At 42.3% G+C, this 10582-nt stretch overlaps 1 protein-coding gene across 1 annotated transcript in view; it reads right to left on the bottom strand.

Annotated features, from left to right (window-relative positions):
• Positions 1-263: 263 nt before the first annotated feature.
• Positions 264-10582, bottom strand: part of LOC120045859 (synapse differentiation-inducing gene protein 1) — a 32055-nt gene continuing 21736 nt past the window's right edge. The window contains exon 3 of the mRNA XM_038990792.1: positions 264-422. Within this exon, the coding sequence (XP_038846720.1) occupies positions 264-422 (159 nt within the window). The remainder of the gene's footprint in view (positions 423-10582) is intronic.

Raw genomic sequence — 10582 nt, 5'->3', positions numbered from 1 at the left:
TTCAGTTGTGTATAGAATGACTAAGAGTTTCCAGTTTTTCTTTGTCAAAATGAGAGAATGACTTGACCATTACAAGACTATTTTCCATATCATAACCCTCTTATGTTACATCCCATGAATTGAGTCAACCATATGGCCAGGTTCTGTCCATCCTGATAGTCCCATAGTTTGCAGGCCTAAATTCCATTGTTAAATTGCCCCCAAGTGAACCACTTCCCCAGCGCAATCAGTCCTGTAGTGCAGGGGGTGGGGCCAGGGCAAGGCTACAAGTGGTGGTTCTTGGAGAGGTATGCGATGAGCGCTACAGCCAGGCCCACATAAATGCCTGTCCCGATGGTGATTGACAGCACAGCCAGGAAGAGGGCACGTCTGGAGCTGGAGCTGGCTAAGTGGAAGTCCCCCTTAGACACGGCCTTGTTCGTCTAAGGGAGAGAGAGAGAGAGAGAGAGAGAGAGAGAGAGAGAGAGAGAGAGAGAGAGAGAGACACAGAGAGACAGAGAGGCAAGGGGGGGAGAGATAGACAGACATAATTACTCAATTAATAGGAGGAAATGAAACAGTAGATTGGCCCATTTCTAGTGAGATGTCTGGGGGATCTTGTGGGGTCTCTCAGCAAAACATGGCAACACACAAAGGATAATAATGAAATCACCTGTGACTCAACCCACCAATTGGGCCTGTAGCCTTTTGAAGTGCACAAGATGTTACCAAGATTAAAGAGGGATATTCTGATGAATACATTTCTGTCTCAACAACCTAGAGGTATTCCTTATCATTTCATCTACACTGTACATATCTTCCCTGACACACTTCTCTGTGAACTCTTAGCCCTTATTACCTTGCTGAGGATCATTCTGATGTATTATGTAAAGGGGAGGGGGAGTTGGATTGTTAGCAAGCAGACCTTGATCTTTTATCTTCAGCATTATGGGTGGCCATCAAAAGACTGCCTCCAGACAGGCTCTCTCTAACATTGTTAATTGTGCACATTTGAACTCCAAGACATGTATTAATGAACCAGTCCTCATTTAAAGATTCCAGGCGAAGTTCATCACAAGGTGGGTAGGGGCTGAAAGCTGATTACCCCACCGGTGCTTGGCCCAAGGTTTCAAAGAACTGTTCTGTGGTCACTGGAGGGTGAAGACAGGAGATGAGAGGATTGTGATGTTTTTATCTTGTTATTTTCTATGTTCAGACAGGTGCATAACATGGAGACTCATTTTTTTATGTACAGTGAACACAATGTAACAGCGAAATAACGAAGGGCTCTATTCAATCTATAAAGCGTTACAGATTCTGCGATAGAAAAGTAAAAGTAATTTCCAATTGAGCCGAAATATGGAGTGTTTACCGTGAATGCAGTCTCCGCTGAAGCAGAAACATTGCTTTTAAATTTCAGTCACGCTGTAACGCTGAACTTCCGCGATGTGGATCGAATAGAGCCCTAATTTTAAAAAAATGATAAGAACTTCCACCACAACTACTGTCTCTACCGCTGTTGTCTGTCAAATGTTTTGTTACTTCTCAAATACCTTTCCAATTTAACGGCACTAAGAATTTGCCTAATTATATAATTCTGAGTGGAGATATTAGATTCATTTCTAAATATTTTTTGAGGGGAGGGAAATCTACAACCCTTATGAAGCTTGCAATATCTTTGTTCATATACAGTGCAGTACAAAACTGCTTCTCGCTGAATAAACAAACCTCCTCTGCTGCTGCAGGAAAAGAGTGAGTCAGAGGAAGTGAAATGGTTCCTTGGAAGATGTGGGAACGTACGTTTTTGGTTTCCCAAAAACAACGAAGCCATAAGTGTCCTGACCGGTAAAACGTAACGTTTTTTAAATGTTCTGAGAACGGAAGTGAACATTTTGTCTGTTCTGGGAAAGTAATTTTTTAGGTTGCAGGGAGGTTCTGATAATGTTTTACTATGATTCCTTGAAAATTGTATTAATGTTCTGAGAACGCTGTTAGCTTAGTTTTGGTTAACTGTTTTGAACTCCAAGCACAGATAGGACACATGGACATTTATTTGCTTAAGCATTAAACATGCAAACACATTTATTTACTTTTGTGGCACAGCATCAGTGAGATTCAAACCTATTGTATTTTGATCTCTAGCCATGGAATTAGTCCAATGCACCACCAGGATGGAGCTGTTTTTCTAAACTTATACAAAGCTGTTCATTTTAGTCTATTCAAACAGATGAAATTCCAAAGGAAACAAGAACTTATTAAGATCACAGATAGAGTATAGTGTTTTCTTGATGCTGAAAACCGAATATATGTTTTTAAATAATGTTCTTAGAACATTCTCTGAATGTTACTAAAGTTTGCTTGTGGTTTTTATGGGAAGTTTTCTTAACATTCTCTGTACAATTTGAGAACTTTCATTTAAATAGAACCATAAGGAAACATTACACTGAAGTACTGAAATTCCCACAGAAGAACGTTGTTTCTTAATGTTCTCTGAACTATTTGAGCACATTCCCAATGTTAAACCAGTTGGAGAACCTCCCTAGGACATTACCAAAATTGTATGAAATGTAACCATGTTTGAACTTTTAGGAAACGTTCTGTTAGAGTAATGAAATACCAAGAAAGGAATGTTATTTTGTCAAGTTCCTTAAACGTGCTGAGAATTTTCCAAAACCAAGGAACTATCCTGCACCGTTCCTAGAACGTTGTGGGAAGGTTGTATGCAAAATAACCATAGAACAACCACACTCTCACCAAGCTCTAAGAAACATATGGTTCTCAGCATGTTATGTGCTTGCTGGAATGTCATTCTGTGCAACAGGTCCATCCTTGTCATGACAATTTTATTTTCACACAAAACAGTGCCAAAGAACAGCGATGTTGGAATCATTGACATATGGTTTAATCTTACCAGTGTATGAAGAGACCATAACAAATGATATTCAATCACAGGGAGGGATATAACACCTCTGTGTTAGGATCTGTGTAACTTTTGGGATCGTTCATAAAAGCCAGGCTTTTTATTCTCAACAAAACCAGGTTTCTATTCTTGCACAATCATATAAACTAACTAATACCCAATAGGCTAACTGAACATGCATTTTCTCTCATACAGTTCCCTTTTTAACACCAAACACATCACTGGTGTGTGTGGCTAAAGACCTAAGGCAGCAGCTACTCTTCCAGACAAATTTAGGCAGTTACTTTTATACATATATATATTGTACGTGGACACCCCTTCAAATTAGTAGATACAGCTATTTCAGCCACACCCGTTGCTGACAGGTGTATGAAATCGAGCACACCGCCATGCAATCTCCATAGACAAACATTGGCAGTGGAATGGCCTTACTGAAGGGCTCAATGACTTTCAAAGTGGCCCTGTCATAGGATGCCACCTTTCCAACAAGTCAGTTAGTCAAATTTCTGTCCTGCTAGAGCTGCCCCGGTCAACTATAAGTGCTGTTATTGGAGCAACAACGGCTCAGCTGCAAAGTGGTAGGCCACAAAAGCCCACAAAACGGGACCGCCGAGTGCTGAAGATCGTAAAAATTGTCTGTCCTTGGTTGCAACACTCACTACCGAGTTCCAAACTGCCTCTGGAAGTAACGTCAGCACAAAACTGATTATTGGGAGCTTGATGAAAAGGCTTTCCATGGCCAAGAGTCGGCTGGAGTGGTGTAAAGCTTGCTGCCATTGGACTCTGGAGCAGTGGAAATGTGTTCTCCGGAGTGGTGAATCACGCTTCACCATCTGGCAGTCAGACAGACGAATCTGGAATTTGGCGGATGCCAGGAGAACGCTACCTGCCAAAATGCATAGTGGCAACTGTAAAGTTTGGTAAAGGAGGAAAAATTGTCTGGGGCTGTCTTTCATGGTTCGGGCTAGGCCCCTTAGTTCCAGTGAAGGGAAATCCTTTATTTTTATTAATCAAACATTTTTAGCGGGTGGTACAGCATTAATATTGCATATACAGTACTTCTATCAATGTAATTGTCTGTATAATTTCCAATCCCCCTTACTTGTAACATGTTGACTTAACTCTAGAATGCCTACTCAAGTGTTTTAGTACTAGTCTGTAATCTCAGGACTTAACCTATGCCTTTTTTGAATAAATATGTTATTTTAAATATATACAGTGCATTTGGAAAGTATTCAGACACCTTGACTTTTTCCACATTTTGTTACGTTACAGCCTTATTCTAAAATGGAAATAATTAATAAAAATCTTCATCAATCTACACACAATACCCCACAATGACAAAGCAAAAATATTATTTGACCATGCTTGTCATTTATGAACATTTTGAAAATCTTGGCTCTCTCTAATTTTCTCCTTCTCTCTTTCTTTCTCTCTCTCGGAGGACCTGAGCCCTAGGACCATACGTCAGGACTACCGGGCATGTTGACTCCTTGCTGTCCCCAGTCCACCTGGCCTTGCTGCTATTCCAGTTTCAACTGTTCTGCCTGCGGTTATGGAACCGCCACCTGTCCCAGACCTGCTGTTTTCAACTCTTAATGATTGGCTATGAAAAGCCAAATGAAAATTATTCATGATTATTATTTGACCATGCTTGTCACTTATGAACATTTTGAACATCTTGGCATAGTTCTGTTATAATAATGGAACAAACTCCCTCACGACGCCAGGTCAGCGGAGTCAATCACCACCTTCCGGAGACACCTGAAACCCCACCTCTTTAAGGAATACCTAGGATAGGATAAAGTAATCCTTCTAACCCCCCCCTCCCCCTTAAAAGAGTTAGATGCACTATTGTAAAGTGGTTGTTCCACTGGATATCATAAGGTGAATGCACCAATTTGTAAGTCGCTCTGGATAAGAGCGTCTGCTAAATGACTTAAATGTAAATGTAATGTAATGTAAATGTAAATAATCTCCACCCGGCACAGCCAGAAGAGGACTGGCCACCCCTCATAGCCTGGTTCCTCTCTAGGTTTCTTCCTAGGTTTTGGCCTTTCTAGGGAGTTTTTCCTAGCCACCGTGCTTCTACACCTGCATTGCTTGCTGTTTGGGGTTTTAGGCTGGGTTTCTGTACAGCACTTCGAGATATTAGCTGATGTACGAAGGGCTATATAAAATAAACTTGATTGATTGAAAAATAGTTTTTTCTGAACGAAAACTGAAATATCACATTTACATAAGTATTCAGACCCTTTACTTAGTACTTTGTTGAAGCACCTTTAGCAGCAATTACAGCCTTGAGTCTTCTTGGGTATGATGCTACAAGCTTGGCACACCAGTATTTGGGAGTTTCTCCCATTCTTCTCTGCAGATCCTCTCAAGTTCTGTCAGGTTGGATGGGGAGCGTCGCTGCACAGCTATTTTCAGGTCTCTACGGAGATGTTCGATCAGGTTCAAGTCCGGGCTATGGCTGGGCCACTCAGGGGCATTCAGAGACTTGTCCCGAAGCCACTCCAGCGTTGTCTTGGCTGTGTGCTTAGGATCGTTGTTCTGTTGGAAGGTGAACCTTCGCCCCCAGTCTGAGGTTCCGAGCGCTCTGGATCAGGTTTTCATCAAGGATCTCTCTGTACTATGCTCTGTTCATTTTTCTCTCGATCCTAACTTGTCTCCCAGTCTCTGCCGCTGAAAAACATGGTCTGAGTGTCCTTTAGGTGCCTTTTGGTAAACTCCAAGCAGGCTGTCATCAACTATTTATTGAGGAGTGGCTTGCGTCTGGCCAATCTACCATAAAGGCCTGATTGGTGGAATGCTGCAGAGATGGTTGTCCTTCTGGAAGGTTCTCCCATCTCCACAGAGGAACTCTGGAATTCTGTCAGAGTGACCATCGGTTTCTTGGTCACCTCCTTGACCAAGGCCCTTCTCCCCCGATTGCTCAGTTTGGCCGGGCGGCCAGCTGTAGGATGTCTTGGTGGTTCCAAAATTCTTCCATTTAAGAATGATGGAGGCCAATGTGTTCTTGGGGACCTTCAATGCTACAGAAATGTTTTGGTACCCTTCAACAGATCTGTCCCCCTACACAATCCTGTCTCAGAGCTCTACGGACAATTCCTTCCGACCTCATGGCTTGGTTTTTAGACATTTTTGCAAATTTATTAAAACAAAAACAGAAATACCTTATTTACATAAGTAATCAGACCCTTTGCTATGAGACTCGAAATTGAGCTCAGGTGCATCCTGTTTCCATTGATCATCCTTGAGATGTTTCTACAACTTGATTGGAGTCCACCTGTAGTAAATTCACCTGTAGTAAATACTTTTGGTGCCAGCGAGGATGACATACGAAAGTAGTCAAGTATATCTCCACCATGTATATCTCACTAATATAATATAGAGCTGGCTGGATTTTCCATACACCAGCAGAACAGAGAAGAAGCTACGTCTGGTAAGACGAGGGGTGGGCGTGTGTGTTTCTTTTTCAATAACAGCTGGTGTGCGATGTTTAATATTAAAGAAGTCTCATGGTATTGCTCGCCTGAGGTAGAGTACCTTATGATAAGCTGTAGACCACACTATCTACCAAGAGAGTTCTCATCTATATTATTCGTAGCTGTAAGACCGCACTCAACCAACTCTGTAAGGCCATAAGCAAACAAGACAATTCTCATCCAGAAGCGTCCTCGTAGTGGCCGGGGACTTTAATAATGCAGGCCCACTTAAATCAGTTTTACCAAATTTTTACCAGCATGTCACATCCGCAACCAGAGGGAAAAGAACTATAGACCACCTTTACTCCACACAGAGAGATGCATGCAAAGCTCTCCCCCGCCCTCCATTTGGCAAATCTGACCATAATTCTGTCTCGATTCCTACTTACTAGCAAAAACTAAAGCTGGAAGTACCAGTGACTCGCTCAATACAGAAGTGGTCAGATGACACGGATGGTACGCTACAGGACTGTTTTGCTAGCACAGACTGGAATATGTTCCGGGATTCATTCAATAGCATTGAAGAGTATACCACCTCAGTCATCGGCTTCATCAATAAGTGCATCGACGAAGTTGTCTCCACAGTGACCGTACGTACATATCCCAACCAGAAACCATGGATTACAGGCAGCATCCGCGTCGAGCTAAAGGCTAGACCTGCCGCTTTCAAGGAGCGGAACACTAATCTGAACGCTTTTAGAAATCCCGCTATGCCCTCAGACGAACCATCAAACAAGCAAAGATACCCACTCCAATTCGCATACCACCCCAACAGATCCACAGATGACGCAATCTCAATTGCAATCCACACTGCCCTTTCCCACCTGGACAAAACGAACACCTATGTGAGAATGCTGTTCATTGACTACAGCTCAGCATTCAACACCATAGTTCCCACCAAGCTCATCACTAAGCTAAGGACCCTGACCTAAACACCTCCCTCTGCAACTGGATCCTGGACTTCCTGACGAGCTGCCCCCAGGTGGTAAGGGTATGCAACAACACGTCTGCCACTCTGATCCTCAACACTGGGGCCCCTCAGGGGTGTGTACTTAGTACCATCCTGTATTCCCTGTTCACCCACGACTGCGTGGACAAACACGACTCCAACACCATCATTAAGAGTGCTGACGACACAACTTTGGTAGGCCTGATCACCGACAACTATGAGAAAGCCTATAGGGAGGTCAGAGAACTGGCAGTGTGGTGCCTGGACAACAACCCCCCTCAATGTGAGCAAGACAAAGGAGCTGATCGTGGACTTCAGGAAATATCGACATCACCACATCACCAACAAACTATCATGGTCCAAACACACCAAGACAGTCGTGAAGAGGGCACGACAAAACCTTTTCCCCCTCAGGAGACTGAAAAGATTTGGCATGGGTCCCTAGATCCTCAAAAAGTTCGACAGCTGCACCATCGAGAGCATCCTGACCGGTTGCATATATATATATATACACATACACATATACACACTATGCGGTGTCAGAAAAAGGCCCCAAAAATTGTCAAAGACTCCAGTCACCCAAGTCATAGACTGTTTTCTCTGCTACCGCTTGCCCGGTACTGGAGCACCAAGTCTAGGACCAAAAGGCTACTTAACAGCTTCTACCCCAAGCCATAAGACTGCTGAACAATTAATCAAATGGCCACCAGACTATTTACATTGACAACCCCGCACCCCCCTCCATTTGTTTTGTACACTGCTGCTACTCGCTGTTTATTATCTATGCATAGTCACTTCACCCCTACCTACATGTACAAATTACCTCAACTAACCTGTACCCCTGCACACTGACTCGGTACCGGTACCCCCTGTATATAGCCTCACTATTGTTATTTTAGTGTGTTACTTTTTATTATTTTTCACTTTAGTTTATTTGGACAATATTTTCTTAACTCTTCCTGAACTGCACTGTTGGTTAAGGGCTTGTAAGTAAGCATTTTGCTGTAAGGTCTACACTTGTCGTAATCGGAGCCTGTGACAAATCAAGTTTGATTTGGCTAGTTCAGGATATTTACGCCTCCATATATCCACTACTGATTTCCTTTACGATCCATGAAGGTATTTAAAACCGTATTATAATCTCCCACCATAGTAATAGAGTCTAAGGCTTGATCAATTATTTTATATATTTTCAAAGAAGTGTGGATCATCATTATTTGGACCCTTTAGATTAATGAGCCAAATCTGTTAATGGTCCAATAACATATTTAAAATAATCCATCTACCTTGCGGATCTGTTTGGACAATTTGCACATTTGGATCACAATTATTGTTAATTAATATCATCACCCATTTTGAGTCTCTTTGCCATGGAAGAAGTATATTTCGTCACCCCCCGGTCTTTGTCCACACAACTTCATCTAAAAGTGTTGAATGAGTTTCCTGTAAATAATAGCTGTATTATTATATTCCTTCTCTTTTAGCCATGTAAATACTGATAATCTTTTCTTATTATCTGCTAAGCCATTACAATTATAACTGGCTATACTTACTTCACCATTTACCATAATGAGATCCAAGTTTAAATTCTATTTATCATAATATATGTTTCTAAACTTACCATAAAAAAAGTACCATGATGATTGAGTGTCCATATAGCTGTACCTTGATATCTGCACTACTAGTGAGTAAACCTCCAAATTGTTCTCCACTATTCCACCTGCTAAAACCTCCCTCTATCCCAAATTGGTTTGTCATCCTGGTGACTGGCAGACCACCCCTGTCCACCCGGATCCTAGGGCCTTTGAGAGATTGGGACCCATCCTTTAAAAAGCGCACACAGTGGCACCTACAGAACAGAAGCAGATGAACAGCCAAAAGCATTTCCAACGCCCTCACCTCTATTGTATTATATACTGTTATTAAAAAAATATATACACTTCTATACTGCATATCTTAAATTATTTCCACAATTAATGAATAATATGCGTAATAATGTAGGCACTTCATACAAAGGATTGTTACCTATAACAATTTTTTGGGTGGGCAATTATTATTTTGGGAAACAATTATTGTGATTTATCCTATGCTGTCCCTCACATCAAATACCCCTTAGCAACAGATGTGGGATACATACACACTCTCCCCACCCTTCCCCCACAAACAACCACAAGCTCAGATGTTCAACAGTTGTTCCATCCCAGAGCCCAACTCAAGAGAAGACTTGATGTGCGATTGCATAGACAGTTGTAGTTGTTTGAGAAGGCATGCAAGAATGGGGAGATTTGATTAACCAATGTCAAGTCCTAGCTGATGGAACTCAGATACACCCCTTTCCCCTGAAACACACACACGCTGGTACCCCGTTGTGACCATTTTCCCAAGCATCTCTGTGCAGTCAGACCTTTTGATTATTTTGTGCCGCCAGGATCACAATCATTTGCCCCCTATCTGATTGTCCGAGTGTAACCCCCTCTCCATGGGTTACTGCAGCTAGTGTTGCCAGCACTGCCACTACCTGGTTGATGGTCTCCACCAGAATTCCTACCGGCTAGGGACAAGGTCATAAAAGTTCTTATTAGCAAATTCCTTGTATATTATGCTCTCCCACCCGGGGCTTTGGCTTTGTTGGACCAACCCTGCCAGGCAGGCTCAGATCTTGAGTGGCGGTGCTGCTTAGTGGGTCTCTGACCGCGTTCATCTTTCTGTCTTGGCTGCGTGTAGGCTACTTACAGTAGGCCTATAAAACGGATGAGGACTTCTCTTTAGTCTGTGGGTCGCTCAGGTGGGTGTCTAGGTATAGGGTTGGGGACCGTTCCATCATGATAGGACAATAAATAAATTGACTATTTGTAATTTATTAAAACATTTACTGTATATCCCATATCTGCACAAAATTGAAAACTCTCTCTGTCACAATTTCTGCTCGCAGACACACATGGGCTCCATTTTCCTTTTTCACTCATTTAACTCACCACACTTTCCCAATCACAAAAACACACACCCCATCTTCCATCACAACAACACTCCCCCCACATATACACCCGCACATACCCACATACTGTTCCTTCTATGTCCTCTGTTTGCTGTGTTTTTAACTCTACTATGTTGATTCCTACCTAATTTCGGGCTTTTGAGTACTTTTGTGTTTGTAAAGATCATCCTGAGAAGAATGAGACCAAGGCGCAGCGTTCTTTGAGTTCCACATAATTTTAATCACGAAGTGAAACTACGACAGAACAACAC

This window comes from Salvelinus namaycush, chromosome 4 (genome assembly GCF_016432855.1).
Source record: "Salvelinus namaycush isolate Seneca chromosome 4, SaNama_1.0, whole genome shotgun sequence".
Taxonomy (NCBI): Eukaryota; Metazoa; Chordata; class Actinopteri; order Salmoniformes; family Salmonidae; genus Salvelinus; species Salvelinus namaycush.
This window is presented reverse-complemented; position numbering and strand designations above follow the sequence as displayed.